This window comes from Aulonocara sp. 'chitande type north' Nkhata Bay, linkage group LG7 (genome assembly GCF_057382095.1).
Source record: "Aulonocara sp. 'chitande type north' Nkhata Bay isolate Kocher_YH1m ecotype deep benthic linkage group LG7, A_spYH_male_GT1.1, whole genome shotgun sequence".
In the NCBI taxonomy this organism is placed as follows: domain Eukaryota; kingdom Metazoa; phylum Chordata; class Actinopteri; order Cichliformes; family Cichlidae; genus Aulonocara; species Aulonocara sp. 'chitande type north' Nkhata Bay.
In genome coordinates this window covers 10300573-10321528 of record NC_141350.1, presented here as the reverse complement: position 1 = coordinate 10321528, position 20956 = coordinate 10300573, and the positions used below count along the sequence as shown (strand labels likewise).

Below are 20956 nucleotides of genomic sequence, written 5' to 3'. Positions count from 1 at the left end.
TGTGTGTGTGTGTATGTGTGTGTCTTTTTCTGTGAGCATACATTTATATTTATTGTTTGTGTGATAATGAAAAGAGAAGGGGGGGAGGACTGCAAATAGGAAATTCTAACTAGACTTCTAGTAGGCCAGGGACAATAGCCTAATACGCTAATCAAGATGAAATCCAAACTGTGTTAGTGGATTACAAAATGTATTAAAGCCTTTTGTGGTCTAAAGATACTGTTCCTTCAAAATTAACACTGATCAATGCCAATTAAATGTGGCATGTAGCATTTTTCAGAATCAGCATTTCCATACTTTGTAATTATTGCAATAATTGAGATGAAACAAGGTAATTAGGATCAGCTCTTACACTAGCATGAGTGTCTCTCTGCCGTTCTGCTCTCAGCTGCGATTACTACCAAACAGTATATCTATGCTTCCTTCGCACATGTTAATTCTTTTACAGATTGTTATATATTGTCTGTAATCTAATTATAATTAACCAATAGACAGTGAAATAATAATATTTCGTAATAATAAAATGAATCAGTCTAACCAAGGATAGTAAATCCTTATCATTGTTTTTCCTCGGGAAACAAGCAGAGATAAACTGAGCAGTCAGAAAATTGCAAAGAGTAGAAAAGAAATGAAATAAATGTTTTTTTTAATACTAAGATTTGTTTAATGTAGATTTGAAACATGAAAAAATTAAATACTGCAGTTATCACCACATATGATAGTGGTGTATAAAGGACAATGATGTATATTTTCCTACATATTATGGTGTTCTGTATGCTTATGCCATAGTTTTGGACATAAGGTTTTCTCTGATTTGAATAGAAAACGTTCATAAAACCAGAAGATATAAAAGCTCAAGTTTTAATTAAATGAACATTAATAATCTAATCTTAATAATCTTTTTGTAACAGTATGGTAAGCATTGTACTCATGATTGACAAAATTGATAAGTAAATAATAGGTATATATATATATATATGTATAGATCTTAACGGTAAGTAGGGATGGGTATCGTTTAGGTTTTATCCGATACCAGTACCAAACCGGTACTTCTGAAACGGTGCCGGTGCTTAAACGGTGCTCAAACCGGTGCTAAAAGAATGGAGAACACAAAATTGGTCCAAAAACCTCTCATGTTCAGCTGTTTTTCTTATAAAAAGATAACAACGTTAGCCTTTTCTGCAGCTATAGGGGATTTATGGTATCAGTCTTGGCTGGAAGCAGTGCTTAAACAATGGAAAAAACACAAACTTTGTCCAAAAATGTTTAACTGTTTTCCACTTTTTCTTTGGTCATTTTAGCCTTTTTTGCCAGGGTGAAGGGAGCATCTGCCATCAAACAAGAAGACAGCCGCATGTAACTACGATGGTGTTTGCTAGTTCACCTTACATGCATTAATGTAATAACGCGGTTAGCGTACTCAACGTAAATTACACACGAACAACATTAAGCTACTCATGCAGAGAAGCTGCTGCTGCTGCCATCATCATCCCTCATCATTTCTGCTACACTGGCAGGGCAAGGGGCCAGGACTCTCCTCTTCGGGTTTTTGGGGGATGTTGCTAACTCCGGGTCCAATAACAGGCAACCCACCTGCAGTAGATGTGCATGGTGTGAGGTCTCGCAACAAGCTATCAAATACGGCGCATTTCTCGGCTTTTAACAAAATGCTATATGTCGCCAGGTGTTTTATCAGATTCGAGGTGTTACCTCCTTTGCACAGTATCACCTTAAAGCACTTGTTGCAGGCTGCTGAGTTTGCATCTTTTGCTGTGAAGTACAGCCAGAGTTTTGACCACTTCGCCTTGGGCATTTTTAATCTGTAGCTCTGCTCTAAAAGAACCTACATACCTGGGCCCGCCTACTATCCTTGGAAACGTAAAATGATTGGCTAGAATCTAAAGTGTATGACATATCAGGAAGAAAAAGCACCGAAATAAAGCACCGAAATGTGCGCTGCTTTTTGGTCTGGTTACTACCGTTTATGTCAGAACCGGTGCCATAATGGCACTGGATACCAGTACCCATCCCTAATAGTAAGCATACAGTAAGCACACCTAAATCTACAGTCTCTCCGTGTCAGAAATTCTATATTATAAGATAAAGCACATGCAATAACAGAGAGAAAACCCCAACAATTAGACACCCAATAGGAGTTTTTGATTGGTGACAGTGGGAAAGAAAAACTCCCTTTTAGACTTCAGGTAGAAGCCATCTGCCATGATTGGTTAGGGGTGAGGGGAGAGAGACAGGACAAAGTACACACTGTGGAAGAGAGCCATTCTTGTTGTGAAGTGGTAAGCATGCAAGGTTTCTTTAGATCAGAGTGTTTGTAAATCATAATAACAATTTGAGGTTGTACGAGAGGCTTTCAGGGGGACCGTCCAAACAGTTGTGACTGCATATCTTTGAACACAGCTGATATACTACAAGAACATGGCATTCTCCAAGTGTACTGGAAAGAAGTATATTAATACCAATTATCCATCCATGGTGTCCACATAGGGGATATAGCTACACTTAGCAATAGATCTCTGAGATACATGCATGACAACAAAAAAGCCAAAATACTAAATGGAATGGGGAGCAGGTGTACATTTACTGTTCCTATCAGCAAGGCTCTCCCATGGGTTCTCGCAGCTGCAGATACCTCAGGTCTGTCACTCTGTCTCATGCTTTCTTCCTCCTTTTACTATCTCACCTTCTTCTCTGTGGATACTTCCATCCCTCCCACCTTTTCTGTCAACTCTCTGTTCCAGTACACCCAGTGCTGTCTCCTCTTTGTTCAAATCCTGGCCTTTTGTCACAGTTCTCTGTCAAACTGATATTTAAAATCAACCTTTTAGCTATCTCCTCTGACATCTCTCACTGCTTTATCACTCACTCTATTCTTCTGCCATCTGTCTCTTCTTTCTCCATGCAGCTTTCATTTTAAACTACTACTGTCCTGTCTGTCTGTCCTTTGCCCTGCTCTCCATGTCTTGCCATGATATGAATTCATTTATTTTCTTACTCTTTTTGTTCTCCTTTATGTATATTCCTGCATATATGTAAAGTATTTATTTATTAGACACGGATGAAGGTGTTTTTGTTTGTCCTTTTCCAAACACGGAAACCATCCCGTTGCTCAGTAAATCATCCATAAGCCACCCAGCTATATGTTTTCCTCATTCCAGTGTTCATTCTGATGAGCTTTGTTTTAATGAGTTTACTTTGAAGGCAGTGATCATGCTGAGTCAGAGTATTGTTTTTTTTCCTCTCTCTAGACTGTCCTTTCTGCTCGTTAATTATGTCCTTCCCTCTTCCCTTTTCAGAGTCATCTCTTTCTTTTCTATTATTTCTTTTTTCACACCTCCCCCATTTTTACTTTTTTTACCATCCATTTGAGACGGAGCTCATTATGGCAAGTAAAAAACACGATGTCTGGACACATCAGAACTGAGAAAGAGTAAGATAAGAGCGAATGTGGGTGTTAATGATCATTTAGACTGTTACTACTCTTGTAAGTATTGCTTTGTTGTCTGTGGGAGTTGGGCAGTGTGCACTGAACAGCCTATTGATTTCAGTGTCTGGAGCCTTTAGACACACATAAACACACACACACACACACACACACACACACACACACACACACACACACACACACACACACACACACACACATATACACAGGGTGTCTGGGATGCTCTGTGAGGTTTAGCAGAGCCTGTCTCATCTTCTCTGTCTATCCTTTAAGCTGTGCTCTGCTTTCTCACTAAATGCATGGTGGGCTGCTGGGCGGCCCTGGCAGAATGACAACTAAGAGTGGTGAGAGCAGGGCAGAAATATCTCTCTGTGGGACTAGTAGGACTACCTAGCACTCAGGTCAGCTCTCAACGGCAGTAGAACAATGATCCTATACATCAGTGAGTATGAGTAGTTAAAAGCTGTATCTGCCCTATTTGGCTCTTAGAATATTAATCTGCACAGCAGTTGTTAGAGTCATCATGAGGTCATTTTTATGTTCATCTGAGAAAAAAGATAGAGCTCACTACTAACTAGCTTCAGTTGCGCTGCCTGTAGGTTTTATTGAACATTTTTGTCATAGACTGCATTATTCTTGAGAACTCTCTCTTGTTCCCCCTGTTCTCCCTGAAATCTCTAAACCGCCTCGTCCCCCAGAGAACACGACCCAACTTCAATGCCACGTTGAATGAAATGTAACTCGGTTTTTAGGTATATTTAGATGTCTTTTAAACATTTAACCAGTAAAAATTTTTATCAGTACGAGTCTGAAAACAACTTCTCTTCCCAAGAATCATATACCCAATTCTCACTCTCCTGGTACCCATGCTACGCTCTGCTGCCAATTGCAGAGGAGTGATAGTTCTTCTCAGGTCTCCAGTGGTCATGAACTGAAAGAGTGAGCTCATCATGGTGTCCAACTTTCACAATTAGTGAAAGTGAGACTAAAAAACCATTAGGTCGGGCGTTTTGCAGAGTGTAATCCATTATAGTGCAAATTCTCACTCACTGAGTAGCCTCTTCAAATCTAGATCCCTCAGTGCAAAGCACATTTGATTATGTTGTTGCTTTCTTTGGCTAGACTGATAACCTTTGTATGTGTTTGACATAAAAAAGAGAGAAAGAGAGAGAGGGATGCAAGCAAAATAGAAGGGTAATTAGGTATCTTTCCTCGCACACTCATTCTCACCCTCCCCCATATCTCCCAGGGGGTAGTGGAGACTCGTCAAAGCCCTGTCATGAATTTTTAACATGCCTGTTGGTCTCTTAGGAAGCGTGTGTAGATGTGTGGTATCTGCATGTGCATGTTCATATACAGTCAGGCAAAAAAAGGGATTTTCACATGTGTTTTTTTCACACAAAGTCTTATATAATTCATGAATGTCACACTAATGGCTTAAGTATGATGTACGATGTATCAGGAGTTGAACAGCTGTTGGTTATATGCATGTATCATTTCTGATACAATGTTTTGCTGAAGGAGAAACCCAAGGGAACATATGGATAATGCCTATCCATATGTTTTTAGACTACCTTGATTATGTGTTCCTGTATCTTTTTGCACTGATATTATGCAAGCTTATCATTTTATGAGCAATAGCCTGGTTTTCTGTTTATCTGATGAAGCTCAGTTAGTGCACTTGGGTTGATGTGATGCTACACTGTTGACATTTGACAACTCACAAATCTCGCCAGTAGATCAAAAATGCTCTATTTTTTGCATAGCGTATCTGCTGAAGGCATTTATGTCAAACTTAGCCGAGTCAAGTTTCTTTGATAAGTGATGGTCTCATTTTGGGATCTCCCTGTTGCTAAGCAACATTATCAGGGGCACCAATGTCACACTTATCTATGACCTCAAGATGATTTTACAAGTGCATCGGCACAGTTTAGAATCAACTTCCACTGACCGACACATACAGTGGTGTCAAAAAGTGTTTGGCCCCTTCTTGATTTACTAGTGTTTTGCATATTTGTCACACATAATGTTTCAGATCATCAAACTTATTTTGATAAGATAAGTTACAATGATGATTTCATTGATTAAGAGAGAAAAGTTATCCTCGTTCTGTTTGAAAAAGTAATTGCCCTTCTTATTAAAATAATGAATTAATTGCAAAAAACTGCATTTTTTGGAAACCTGAGCTCAGTTTCACCAAACACACTCAGCCCTGACTATTGGCAGACCTGTTGAATCAAAAAATCACTTAAATAGAACCTGTTTTATAAAGTGAAGCAGGCTAAAAGATCTCAAAAAGCAACACATTATGACAGGATCTAAAAAAAAACCCACCTGAAAACAGTAAACAGTTAAGTATGGTAGTTGTAGTGTGATGGTCTAGGGCTGTTCTGCTGCCTCAGGAAATTTAAGACTTGCTGTGGTAAATGGAACCATGAATTCTGCTGTTTACCAAAACATCCTGAAGGAGAATGTCCGGCCACCTGTTTGTGACCTCAAGCTGAAGCACACTTGGGTTCTACAGCCGGACAATGATCCAAAACAGGAAGTCCACCTCTGAATGTCTTAAGAAAAACAAAATAAAAACTTTGGCGTGTCCTGGTCAAAGTCTTCACCTGAATCCGATTGAGATGCTGTGGCATGACCTTAAAAAGCAGACTCCTGCCCGAAAACCCTCCAATGTGGCTGAATTACAACATTTCAGCAAAAAACAGTGGGCCACAATTCCTCTACAAGTCTAATATTTAAATTTGTTTGGTTCATTTGAAACATTTAAGTGTGACAAACATATAGAAAAACAGGCAATCAGAAAGAGGGCAAAAACTTTTTCACACCACTGTAGAGTCAAAAAGATTCAAAGAACAAGAAATATGAAGCTGGAAATGAGCATAAGTGGCCAACTTTAACATTTTAAAATAGAGTAGAACATGCCGATCTGCAGAGTTAGGCTTCCCTAACCAAACACATGGTTTTAAAAATAGCAATGGTTTCATTACGATGTGGGAATGCTTAAAATAAATAACAAGACACCTCATGTTTGTCTGCATTGTGCAACTGCCAGTTGGACATGTTTTCATTTTACTCCAAAAACTGTAACTTTTAACAGAGCTTTTGATTTAGATATGCAGTTGGAATCACTGACAACATCTAAACGCTTTAGTGATTGGTGGTAGCAGGGAGCAGTGTCTGACTCTGTTTGACTATGATGCTTGCTACCACTAACTGGTAAATACGATTCAGCACTTGATGCATTGTTAGCACATGCAATTTTTATGTACAATGTACATCGGTCACAATGCTTGTAATCATTTCACATTTTTTTCACTGTTTTGGGTTGGTCAGTGTGTACGTGTGTATATAGCTGCAGCAGGGTGTATATTTAGCGGTTGACATCCAGTGCATGGGAGCTAGAGAGAGGTCTGGAACAGAGCCCAGGACTGGAGGCCAAAGGAATGGAACTGTTGATCAAAATGGAACGATTGCCGACAGCAGACACAGGGTCACATAAACATACTCCGTAAAAATACCAATTCAAAATAATATAAGCATCTCATCCAAAGATGTGTCCATCTAGCATGCCTGTTATATATGCTTGCACGAGCCAACAGATGGTTGTCAGACAAAGATGCAGCTATAAAAACAGTTTTTCGTAATCATATAAAAAGATTTGATTCTAACATGATTTAACTTTGGTGTTGTGAAGGAAGATTCTTTGTCCTGCTCTTTGCTTTCATTCCTTATCGCACTTTTGTTCTAACCTCTTACCTTTTCCATTTCTATGGCACTAGTTATGAAACTTGGAACAAGATGTTTTAAAAATTGATGCAGGCCTCGTGGTTAAATTAGTCCACAAATCAAAGTAAAAATGTAGAAATAAGGTATCTATCACTCTGTCCCCTTTTTGAGCCATTTTTTCCCCTTTTGTTAGCACATTTCTCAGTTCTGCCTTCCTTTCCATTAAAAAAAAAGAATTCAGAAGATGAAATTACACTTTGCTAAATTATAATGTAAGCATCACCTGAATTGTATAGCACAACTGGAAGGTAATATCTCAAGATTTTTCAGTATCAAGACATATATATTACATTTCAACCTTGTGATCTTGGATAGATGTTTATTTCGCTGGATGCACATCAGAACTTGTTTGTTCCCAGATGGAAGACGCATTGTTATTATAGTTTGTACTTGCAAGAAGTAACAAAACAGCACGTATATGTGCAATTGCAGGAGAGATGACTAGATTAAAGGTGAGATTAATTACATTTTCAATTAAATTCAATTGCATGTATATAGTGCCAAATAACAACAGCAGTCACCTCAAGGTGCTTTACACTGTCAGGTAAACACCATATAATAATACAAGTGTGGTTAATTACATTTATATTCCTTTATATAATTCCTTTTTGATTGATAGCTTTTTCAGTGGGTAATTTATTTGTTCTTCACTTTATTCACTGATCCATCATTTCTTCCTGCACTGAACCCAACTTATTTTATTCAGTTAGCTCTATGTTTCACACTCTCTGACTCGCTCACACATTCAGCCACACACCCACCCACACACTACTTTCTTACAGTACAACCTTTTCATTTTGACATTCTGATACTCTGTGGCGTGGCCTTTAGCGGACAGTGAGTGCTGCAAGACCTTGATAGCCCTGTGGTTTGAGCTCTGCAAGTGAGATCATAATCATTTCTCTCTTGTCTCTAGGGTGGTCTCCACCGCGTTTTCTAATGTGCTCTCTTTTGCTCAGGTTTTCTCAAATGAGAGAGATGTTTTGAAGGAAGGATACCCAGTATATGTTCCAGGCTAGGGCTGGGCTGTATCATACCGTTCACGGTAATACCAGTGTAATGTTATGCAACGATAGGAAAATGAAATATCGCGATAGAATATGGGTAAAACGCGCATGCGCAGTGCCTTTGTTTACATACGCACATGGCGGCGACGCAGAATGAGAAGAGCAGAAGTGGATCGTTAAATGAAACAGATGAACAGAATTGGTTTGTAAAAATGCTGCAACTTCAGTGGTGTGGAACTGGTTTAGCTTTCATCCGTCAGATACACAACAAAGCACTATTTTTGGTAGAGCATGCCAGTGGGCTGTCATTATTACCGTGTTTTTTTGGAAAATATGGCACACTTAAAATCAATCCTTTGATTTTTCTGAAAATCGACAGTGCCCCTTATAATCCCGTGTGCCTTATGTATGAATTCTGGTTGTGTTTACTGACCTCGAAACGATTTTATGTGGTACACGGCACTTGAAAATTTGTCAAATGTTTCAGTACAACTTTGCTGAGCTACAAACCCGCACCGCTTGGTGGATTATCGGAGCATTACGGCTATCGTAGGCAGGCGCCTCGCGGAGTGATACGTACTGTGCTTCAACATAATATTACCGTATTGTGTGTGTATAACCTCTTTTTAAGTTTTGTGAATATTATACATGGTTATGCTGAGGATATGTTGGCCAATTTCCACTGGAAATGCCTTTTGGTTAAACTGTCAGCAAGGAATTTGCATTTGCACTGTTATTTTTTTTATATAATTTTAATGCACTTAAAAAAGCTGCTTGTTTAAGTGAAAATACATTGATGTTTTTTGGGGTTTTTTTGCACTAATAAAGTTCAGGAGTTGTAAAGTATTTTGTCTAGTGTCAATTATATCGTCAGTTATATCGTTATCGCAAATTTTCAAATGTGTATCGTGATAAATATTTTTGGTCATATCGCCCTGCTCTGCTCCAGCCTAAATCTTTTGTCATATTTCACTTCCCAGAAACTGGCCACAGCTGCTGAAGAGTTTCAAATGAAGCATCAGTGGAAAGACGATTTCGAGGTAACAGAGAGAGAGAAAATACAGAAAAAAAATGTTTATATGTGTTTTTTATGTGCTATCTATTAGGGATGGATGAAAAAATGATACAGCATTGTCACGGTCCGCTGTGACGGACCGAGTGGAGAATGCGTGTAATGGACCCAGGTGCGAACACAAGCGAAGATACAGGAGTGGATTAAACAAAAGCGAGCCTTTTATTATGGCTGATGAAAGGAACAAACCAGAGTGAGGGCAGCATAAGAGTAGTAGCTAAACAGAAACCTAAACTGGACATAAACTATGGAAAGGCTATGGCTGGAGATATGGAACACAGGGGGTGGGAACACAGACGACGCGACGCAGACTACATGAAACACAGAGACTAAATACACATGAGGAATGATCAGGGGAAGTGGCCACACATGGGAACGCAGCTGACACACATGAACTTAACGACAGGACAGGAGGAGTGAAACTGAATACACTGACAGTGAATGCAGGCCTTCAAAGTAAAACAGGAAACATGAGACATGAACCGGGGAGACGTAGTACAGGGGGAGGTGACATAACTGACAGCATGAACTTGACAGTACAAGACACACAGACATAAACACACGAAGGGCAAGGGAGACGTAATGCAAGGGTGGTATATACAGATGGCTGGACTAACTTAATGAACCTAAACAATCAATAAACATCAACATAGACTAAACACAAAACACTGGGTCGCACGACCCAGGACCATGACAAGCATAGTACTGCTGTATTTAGGATGGGGATAATATATCGATACAGGGACACTAAATATTTATATTTGATTAAATTAATTAAAATACTCTGGGAATACTAGCTGTCTGGGAAACAAGACGACTTGTCTCATGCACCATTATCCTGAGATAACATTAGCTGAGCAAACCTACATTAACAGGTTGTGAAAAACTGTCTGGACACTGGAAACATTTAGCTCAACAAACCTACCTCCTAATTCAGAAAAGGCTAATGACTCAGCCATACAAGTAAAAATAGGGCAGCAACCAAACAAAAATTAATGGCTGCCTGGTAATTGTATGGTAATTGTTCACATTCCTTTGCCGATTTCAACTAAGGGTAACTTAATTGTTGCCCAGAGCTTGCGGGTGTGGCACAGTAATGACCATTTTTGATTGAAGTTTTTCAAATAATTCACATCTAATTTATAAATGCAGACAGATTGCCATCATATTGGCATCAGTTTGAATGAGTCTTTGTCAGTGAGCACAACTCGAGGGGACTTGACTCAACTGGCTGCCAGCTGGTTGTATTTATAGAACAGCAAGATTGCTGAGCGCAAGTGTAGTGGTTAAATGTGAATTTCTGTCTATGCAGACAACAACAGATTTTGTGATTTTCTACGATTTATCACAGTTAACTGGTGCATTACCAGAAACTGAGTGCATGTGACGTTCATGCAGCCAACATCAACCTATTCGATCTCAGACAGATAACTAACTTCATCTTATGGCAACATTTTACCGCAGGCTTTAGTGATAGTGTTGGCATGCTTTATAATCTCATTTTGCCAAAAAAAAAAATTAAATAAATAAATTAAATTAAATTAAAAAAATATCTGAAGTGAAATCCAATTTATCTTATTGGATAAATCTGATAGTGACAAAGTTTGAGGACAAAATTTGATGTTGATTAATCACTACTGCAATACTCTACATATTGCACAATGTTAAAAATCATACTAATATTATTGTTTTGTGAGTGAATAATTGTGAAAATATCATATTGTGTTCCTACGTCTAGCAGACGCACAGATACACAAATGGTGATGCATGTAGTCTAAGTTTGCTAGACTTAGAATAATTTGATTGTGTGAATAGTTTTTACATGTTTTCAGCATCCATCATTAGCAGTGAGTACAGTTCCTTTTGTTAACTGGTTTATTGCTCATTATACACTGTGTTATGATACATGCCCCTCATTTTCAATGACAGATGCTTTGCCTTCTAACAACCCGGGTGGCAAACAATTATATAAGAGAAAAAAGCAATGCTCAGGAAAAATACTTGTCACAGAGGCAGTTATTACATTGCTATCTCAGAGGCAAAAAATGCTTACCTGGAGCATTGCAAATGGCTGCAGGGACAGAGGGACATGGTGAAATATGACCATACCTTATTTATTTAAGCAAAAACACAGACTAGTATCTTTTTAAACTAAATAATAGAATTAACAAATGGCAAAATAAAGAACTGCTTAGAAATTGATCAAATATTTAATAGTTGCATAAATGTTAGGGTTCTTTGTGCAACACCCTGAAGCATCCAAAAAGCATTTTTTGTGCTTCTTTGTCACTTGTTTACAGGATGATGAAATTGCCTACTACAACGCAAAGGACAATGTGAGTGTGCTTTTTTGCCCTCCTCTGTTAATTTATTCTCTTTCTCTTTGAGCCCCTGCAAACACATAGGTCATACATGCATCATGAATGTGCTTTTGCTACACAGCATCCCCACCCCCACCCCGCCTTCATTGCCTCATATTCCCTCATCTCCCTCATTTTACTCCTGCAAAAATCACCACATTTTCACCCCCGCTTTCTCTTATCGTCTTAGCTCTGTACTGCAGCCCCCAGTTTGCTGCTTCTTGGAGCTTTTCTTCCCATGTAGCTACCTCTCTGTCATCCCTCCTTCCAGCCTCTCTCAGGTGAAGAGGTCTCTGCCATGTTTCTCCTCTAATTGACAGATGAGATGTATGAGCTGGCTAGGCTCTTGCTTTATTAGGAAGCAACTGTTCGCACCATTTCTCCCTCCCCCTCTGCCTCTCTCACCACCTCACTACCTCGGCCCCTCTCTACCCTGCTTTCGTTCATCGGTATCTCATCTTTTCCTCCCTGTCTCTACTGCTCTCATTGATGTAAATTGGCAAATGCACGGCAGGAGTTATAAATCTCCACAAGGGGCATAAACAATCTGAGTGTCTCCGGCTCCTCCTCCCAAATGAAGATGATAAAATGAAAAAAAGCGAGACATCATCACGTAAACAGTCAGGTTTTTTTTTAAAGCATGCAGGGTGTGAAAAGTGCAGCAATGTTGTTATTATGGTAGCGATGAGCTGTTGAGAATGTGCGTTCAGGCTGTTGTAAAGTCTTTCATTTTTATGGAGACCAACAAACCATGTCATATATGTGCAATGTGCCTCATTAATTTACATAAAGATGTCTGCTATGATTTCTTAAACCTATAGTGAGAACAGCCATAGATAGTGCTTTGAATCTTTTTTCCCCTTTCAGCTGGATGCAAATGAGACAGAGGGAAGAAAGAACAGGATTCGACCAGACTTTCAAGAGGACCCCTCGTTTAAACGTTTGACTGACTACAACCACACGGCTGTCCACATTCCCACTGACATCTATGATGGCTGTGAGTGCATCGTCACACACACGCACACATACCAAAGTGGTTACTATGGATACGGCTGACACACCAACCCATTATGAAATGTTTTTTACAGATTGTGCCTCAAGCAAAGTTGCCCTTAGCTAAAAGATGGGTTTAACAAAAAGAGCCTCATACGAGTAATAAGCTCTCCTGTAGTAATCGGTTACTTAACAAAGCTGCCTGCCCTTGGAATGTAAAAGAACAGGAGGCACGACAACTGAAAGGATTTATGTGTTTATGTTTTCTTTTTTTGTTTAGAAATATTTTTGCTATTGGTAGTTATGCAGCTTTCAGTTTAATACTCTGTTTAACCAGAACTAGAATGATAAGTATGCATTTATTAAAATTATAAATCATAAATGTATTATTCATATGAATATTGCAGCTATTGAATGTCTTTAGGAACAGATTGATATAAATAGATAGATATAGGAGATATAATACACTTATATCTATAGACTATATTATAGATATTGACTATAATAGATATATGCATGCAATTTTTGCTTGAGTGGACACTTATATTTATTCTTGGCACAGGTATTGTATACTGTTACCCATAAAAGAATCCAATGTGCAACTGAACTGCACTATAAACTGGATTGTGTGTAAATCCTGAAACAATAATATCATCTGTTGAAATATATCAATCAGTACATTTGCATTGTCAGCATTTTTTAAGAACAGAATGGTTCATTTCACTGCACCTGCTACTTGTGAAAGGTTGGTGAATGTTCACTGAACATGTAGTCAGTTTCTCAGAATGCGAAAAAACAAAAATAGGATCATGTATACTCAAGATTATAGAGAATATTAATGATAATCTCTTAAAAACTTAAACATGTTGAATAAAAATTTGGTTGTCATGATCTGGATACAGGAAAATTAAAACCTAAGCAGCTTTATGTTATAGTCATGGCTGTTTTCATCTATTCATACCATCCCATACTCAGGCTTTACTTGATGGGGCTGTTTCAGTCACATTGGATGTTAAAAGTCTTTAGCCTGCCAGCTCATACTACAAAGCGAGTGCAATATTTACTTGAAACAGTTTTAAAATATAGCAGGTAATCATTTGACGGATTCATAGTGAATGATCGTCACATATCCTGTAAGTATGTCTTGTAGTGAGAACATGTCTGAGGAGGCTGTTGGGTATTGTTGGACAGCAATAGTCGAAGCAGGAAGAAAGCATTATCTAGTAACATGGATTGGAAGATATCCTGTTAAAGAGTATTTTTGCTCATTTTGTTATAAAAGTACATTTCTGATCATTTCAACATCATGTGCTGACATTTACCTTGAGTGATACAGCATAATTTAAATCTCGAGAGTCTCCCTGACATTAGCACAGCTCAAGTTGAATGTCAGTGACTTAAGGGTGCCTGGCTGAATAGCTTAAGTGTGGTTTGAATTATGTAATATTTTTAAGTGGCTTTTCCTTTATTCTATTTTTTAGATTTCAACTTGTGGGGTGATGTCCTTAATATAGTGTGACTTACGAGGAGAGGAATAAAGCTTTAGGTGATTTGCTCAAGTATGTGTCACCACAGTAGGCCTTGGTTCTCGAAGAACTTCAGAAAGATTCCAGTTTAATTACAATCTGGTTTTTTAAACCATCTTGCAGCAGCATTACTGAATGATGTGTGTTTGTATCTGTGTTTCTGTGAAGAAAGACATCTGTGTGTTTGTGGTAAGATGTTCAGTAATTGGTGTAGTGGAATCAGTGCAGTGGAAAGTAATGCGTCAGCAGTGACTTGGAGAGACAGCAGGATGGAATGACTTCCTCAGCATGGACCTCAGCCTGCTGGGGAACCGTCTGGCCCCAAGGTTACCTGCTTCACCTTGTTGCTGACCCCAGACACATGGGCAGAAAAGGGAAATGTAGATTGGAATGGAAAGCTGTCAGGTTTTGTTATCTGTGGGTGGAAAGTCTAGTTTATTAGCATTTCTTTTGAACTTGCTGTGAATTTGTCAATTTTTCCCTGAGATCCCTATCTGGCCTTTAATCTGGGCTGGGTGCCACAGCTACTCACGCTGCCTTTCTCTCACAAGGATGCTGTTTATTGGTAGCCTGTAATGAGTATGCATGGATACGCTGAGCTTCTGGGACCTACCCAGCGACATGAAAGAAACTTTAGGTGTGTGTGTGTGTTTATGAGGAAGGACTCAAACCTGGCGGTACACTGTGGGCAACAATCTCAGGTATGGAAATAAAGAACCAGACCATGCAATTTTGTTTTGAGATTGAGACTTGTTTTTCAGATTTAAGTTTAAATTTCAAACTCTAGGAATATCTAGCTAAAGAAAATTATTTAAAATTAACTAATGTATTCAAAGAAGCACTGCGAATATGGAGAAAAACGTATGTCTGAGAGCATACGCAGGCTCATATATTGTGTCAGATATGGACACATGTGAAGGAGTATGTATTTGGTATTCCAGGTCAGAAGATTCATAGTTATTGAGGTTTCAACTCTCCAATTTAATCTCCACCCTATAAATGTTCCCGGAATAGCCTTTGCTCAGCTGAAGAAAATTAGATTTTCTGGGTAAAGTGGGTGACAAGTTTATGAAATCAGACTCATGTGTGTGAGGCCAGTATTGGAAAGGATACAGGCATGACAGAAAGATCACAAAAGCATAAAATGTCCATTGAAGGACATAGTACCAAAAAAAAGTATATCAGACGAAATAGAAAATAATTTAATTCAGTGGATATACAAGTGGAAGCTGAATATAAAAATGTAAAATTTAGTAGTATTTGTGCCACATTTCATGTCATCAAACTAATTTCATTATTAGACATAGATAAATGGAAATAGAAAAAAAATGATTCAAACACAATTACTCTAAACCTAAAAACTGATTGTGCCACCCTTTACGGCAAGAACTACAATCAAGTGTTTGTGACAGCTGGCGAATGGCAACGAGTAGGGATGAGTATCGAAAACCGGTTCTTGTTGAGAACCGGTTCCCACTGTTTCAATTCCTTGGAATTGTTTGCCATTTTTGCAAACGATTCCCTTATCGATTCCAGTCGCCCCGAATGATGTCACCACGTTGCGGAGTGTGTCATTTACCTGGCAGGAAACATGGCGGCTCAAACGCTCAAAGGTTTGGTTATACTTTACGAGAACGGATGACAACAGGGCAACTTGCAATACTTGAAAAGTAGATATTTCATTTAAGGGAGGAAACACTACGAATATGCAAAAGCATTTGCTCACAAAACACGGGATGACCTCAAATGAATGTCGTGTTTTTAATTCCACTCCGGACTCGTGAATCTCAACCCAGCAGCAGCGGTAACGTTTGCACGTCCTCTCCCGTTAATGCGGCAGGTAAATAATCAACTAACAGTGCATATTATGTTAGCGCGATCTGCCTTATTACAAAACCTGCCATTACTGTGCATTTAGGCGACCATGATGAGAGAGACAGAGTCTGGCTGCCTCAGATGCTGGCAGTTCTCACTGCAGTCTACCGGTAGCGTCTCCTTTCAGGCCAGGATAGACGAATGTCACCGAGCAGTGATTAAGTTTGTGGTAAAAGGCTTGCACCCATTTGCCACAGCAGATGCCCCGATTTTTGGTAAGTGAATGTGTTTAATTGTAGGCAGGGACATTACTGGATATTCTTGTGTAATTGCTACTGAATAATTTATGTTATACTTTGTTATTGCTACAGAAGAATATTTATTTTATTATTTTACATTTACAATTTTTTTTCCTGGGGACCCTGTGACACCCCATTGAAGAGCCATAGGCTGTGGATCTCTTAAGATCTCACTGTTGGGTTTGTAAGGCCATGTTACTCCTAAATTTCTATCTTGTTCAAAGAGAAGATATAAAACAAAGTTCTAAGCTAATCAACCTCAGTGTTCTCCTTTTTTAAAAAGAATCGATAAGAGAATCAATAAAGAATCGAATCGTTAAACAGAATCAAAAATGAAATTGGAATCGTGAAAATCTTATCAATACCCATCCCTAGCAACGAGTCTATCAAATTGCTTTGGACCAATTTCATCCAGCTTTTTTGCAGACTTGTTTTCATTCAGCCACACTGGAGGGTTTTTGGCAAGTTATCCATCAAAGAAGTCCCATACTGTTACATCATCATAAACATGTTTGACATTGTTTAATGTCAGATGTAATGCAATTTGCAATTGCATTGCAAAGACGAAATCAGCAAGGTGACAAAATCTTTTTTTCAGAGCACTATAGAATACAGACTGTATATGAAGGATAGACCCAGTTTCCAGCCAATGTTTAACTGTCTTCCATCTGCATTCTGCAAGGCTGGTTACAATAAGAAGTTCAGCTGCAGAAATCCATAAGAAAGTGACCCTTTGTCTAATGTGATCTCTGATCTCACTAATTATTTTCCTGATGAGTTCATGGCCTTACTGGTTTCAAGTGAAGCTGAATGTAACATAATGTTCTTTTGGTAAATTATGGTCCCTAGCCAAGGGCAGCACAGTGATGTGGTGGCTAGCACCTCACGCCTAAACAGTCCTTTCCATGTTCTACCCGTGTCTATGCAGGCTCTGTCCAGGGACAGTGCTGAATGGTGTGTGTAAATGGTTGGTTCTCTGGCCAGCCTCTTGCCGTATGGCAATTGTGATGTCACCACCTGTGACCCTGAATCAAATGAGCAGAATACATTGAATGGATGGTCTCAATGTGATCGCTACAGTCTTAGGAGGGAGTGTCCCTTGGTTTCACTCTCAGATCCATGCTTGATATTTAAGTTCATTTATAAAGCACCAATATGGAAAAAAGCACTTAAAACTTTACAACAGATGCTTCACTAAGCAATGAGTGACGTGTCAGTGGCCATGTCCATCTTTTGTATTCAGTCGATTTGCTTTTATTTTAATCATATATATTAAACATGCATTTGTTTAATTTTTAAAAACACCCCAATGCCTCCTGGCTATAGGCCAGTCATATAGAAGAATTTCTTGTGAGCTCAGCACAAATGTAGCCTAAAGTAAACTTTAAATAATCCCTCAGAATCAGCGCATCACTTTCTGTTTCCAGGTGTTTCTTGTGTTAATGGTACATTTCTTTTTTTATTATATATAAGAGATCACTGCATTTGATATGATTGAAATAATAAATCCTGTTGGGTTAATTAACTTGTCCAAGACTGTGGAACGAGTTTTTTTTTTTATTATTCAACAATTTCACACACGTCTGTTTCTGCAAAAATGATTCCTAATTTACAAATTCACACATACTGTAATGTCATCTTGTGTCACAGGGAGCTCAGCAGACATCTTTCACCTTTCACACTCAGGGCAATACTGCTTGTGATTGGAATTCAAGTGCCAGATTTGTGTAGATGCAAAAATCCCTCCAGTTTGCTGCCTATCACTTCTGTCATCCAAAGGCAATTTTCACCATAGCTTTTGTATGGCATAAACAAATGTAGCAGGTGAGCAAATTTTGTGCCGCTTAGAAAAACAAAGACGGTTTTTATCTCCAATGATTAGATATTTAGCCAGCAATATTTCCATATCAGAGGTTATTTTGTGACATACATTATAGTCTTTCAAATATCCAACTATTCTTTTAATTAGTAATGATGGGAAATTTAATGTCTTGTAGTTATCTCTCTCTTATGTTAAACTAACTATAAATAACTGTTTAACTGAGCATGTTGTACTGTAGCTGTATAGAACATTTTTGCTTATTAGCTTTCACTGTTATACAGTGTGTAACTGTTGCTTCTATAAGGAAAAGACTGATAATTAAAGCAGTCAAAAAATAGGGAAAATATGCACCAATCCATATTGCATATTTTTGTGAATTATACTGCACCCACGATGTCCCAATGAGATTATGTCATCACTAGGTGTGAATTCAGTGTGGCATACATGTGTATCCAGGGAATTCATTAGTGTCATTGGCAATATGGGCAACCCGAGGATAGTCTTTCCCTTATGAAGCAGCAGTGAAGTTTAGCTTATTAAAGATTATGACTAACTCAGGGATATTCACAACCAGTGGAGACATTAAAAAGCAACAAATTACTAGTTAGAGGCTTGTGGTTGCCTTGTGCCATAATTTCGTCTTACAGTCTAGTACACGTGAGTATCATCTCGCTGTATTTAACTGTCAAGCTGTTTGGATAAAACAAGATGGCTTGTGCTATCTATCCAATGGCCTAACTTAATCAGTCTTCAATAAAAAGTATACATATAGTTTGCAGTTTTATCATTATCTAACAAGTGCAGTAGTATTTTTTTGACTCTTGCCTTAAAATTCTAAAATTCAATGATTAATGAGAGAAATATATTACTGTGTGTGCACACGCTTCATGCTCTCTCCCTTTCTATAATGAAAAACATGCACTCCTGGCAACCGAGGCTTCATTAACTCTTCACTCTAGAGACATAGATGCAAATGAACACTGTTTGCTTTGCACATCAATGAGACACGTCACGCTCAATACAGGATAGCAATATGGCTTACACACATGCACACTATACTTCTAGCCACATGTCAAGATGTACAGAGTCCCATAAAAAAATATATGCAATGCCACAAAGTACAAAAAAAGTGGAAGATGGTAAAAAAAAAAGAAGAGCGGCAGAGAGGACAGATAGAGTTGGGGGCAGCATGTGTTGTGTCTCCATCCATCATCAGTCTTAATGTGGCTCTGAGCTGTCTGGGTGCTGTGTCATTACATCCATAATGCCTGTTGCCTCTCACAGCACACACTATCTGTCAAAAGCATGCACACACACACACACACAAAACTTCTGCACATGCAGTCATGCAGATTATTTGGTGGTTTTAGGTAAAATACTTTAATTGTGTCTGTGCAAAGCCATTACTTGTCTGAGTACTATTCCTTGATATTGATGCCTAATGCAAGCGCTTTCTGTTTGTGCTGGAAAAATATTTGGTCGTGCTCTGCTGGGCAACTGGGGTGACAGTGAGGCCTGTGTGTGAATCTTAATGAATGTGTTAAACTGTGTTGTCCATATCTCTTTGCTAAGCCTTCTAAAGATGATTGCAGAAAACCCACAAGGACATGAAAATGTTTATTTTACAGCTGCACACAAAATCAAAATGTAATTAGAGTATATAATGTATTGAATTCTGCTTATGTTGGTGGGTTCATGACGTATTTCTTTTTCATATGCATGCTTTCTTTTGATAAATGAGCTTTTCATGTGTATTTGTTCATCCAGCCACCATTGTGCTGAATGAATTAACCTGGACAGAGGAACTGAAGGAAGTGTTTAGAAAGAATAGAGAGGATGACCCAACCCTACTCTGGCAGGTGTTTGGCAGTGCCACTGGCCTGGCTCGCTATTATCCAGGTAAGGAAACAAAGGGGGGGGGGGACAACAACCCAAACATTGCCTTTGAATAGGTTTTTATGTGTCTGTTCATATAATTCTGAAGTTGTATGTGCTTAAATACACACTGCTTAGTAATTGAGGAGATGAGATAGCCTTTATTTGTCAGTTGCAGTTGCCCACAACCGAGATGATAGACCTTGCCGACCGTACATACAATACACAAACATCACGTTGGGGTGACAGGTCAGGCTAGGTAGCAAGGGAAAAAAAACATTGAAATGTGTAACAAAAAAGGATAATCCAGGAATGCACAGATATTAACACACCATAACACAATAAAACACAGACAAGCAACATGGGAGAATATTCCACTGTGTACAGCTGGATCTGGGACCGCTGCAATCTTCGATTGTGCCTCCAGCTGATCCACTGCCCGCATAATTAAGCTCACATTGACTTTATGTGCGTCTGCACTTGTCTATTGCTGTTCCCTCTTGTATGCGTGTTATCTTTGCCAAGCTATTTCTATTCATGAGATTCCCTGTCATCATCGACTCTATAGCTTTATGACAAAAGTTTATGTCTCATATTCATAAATTTGCATTGGCTTTGATTTATCCTTTCTTTTACTTCTTAGCATGCATGAAAGGCAGTCACTCACTCTCAGTATACTTCCTTGTTTTTATGGTGCCCTTCACTAATAGCTGTGCGTCTCCGATAAATAATTTGTGCGTGTTTTCCCTCATAAATATTTTTAGTGATTTAAAACATGTTATAATGTAGACGGTATAATAAATTGATCGATCCAATAAGCCTGTCATTATGTCACAGAATGTAGTATGTACACAACGGCTCCTGAGCAGAATATGACACTAAATACAATATGATTTTATCATATAACAATAATGGATTGGATTTATATA

At 38.6% G+C, this 20956-nt stretch overlaps 1 protein-coding gene across 6 annotated transcripts in view; it reads left to right on the top strand.

The window, feature by feature from the left end:
• The window catches only part of LOC147324586 (voltage-dependent calcium channel subunit alpha-2/delta-1), a 78751-nt gene that overhangs the window by 17237 nt on the left and 40558 nt on the right, over positions 1 to 20956 (top strand). For all 6 annotated transcript variants that reach the window (XM_086298490.1, XM_086298489.1, XM_086298486.1 and 3 more), the window contains exons 4-7: positions 9246 to 9305; positions 11638 to 11673; positions 12565 to 12694; positions 19920 to 20051. In XM_086298490.1, coding sequence (XP_086154616.1) covers positions 9246 to 9305; positions 11638 to 11673; positions 12565 to 12694; positions 19920 to 20051 — 358 coding nt within the window. The remainder of the gene's footprint in view (positions 1 to 9245; positions 9306 to 11637; positions 11674 to 12564; positions 12695 to 19919; positions 20052 to 20956) is intronic.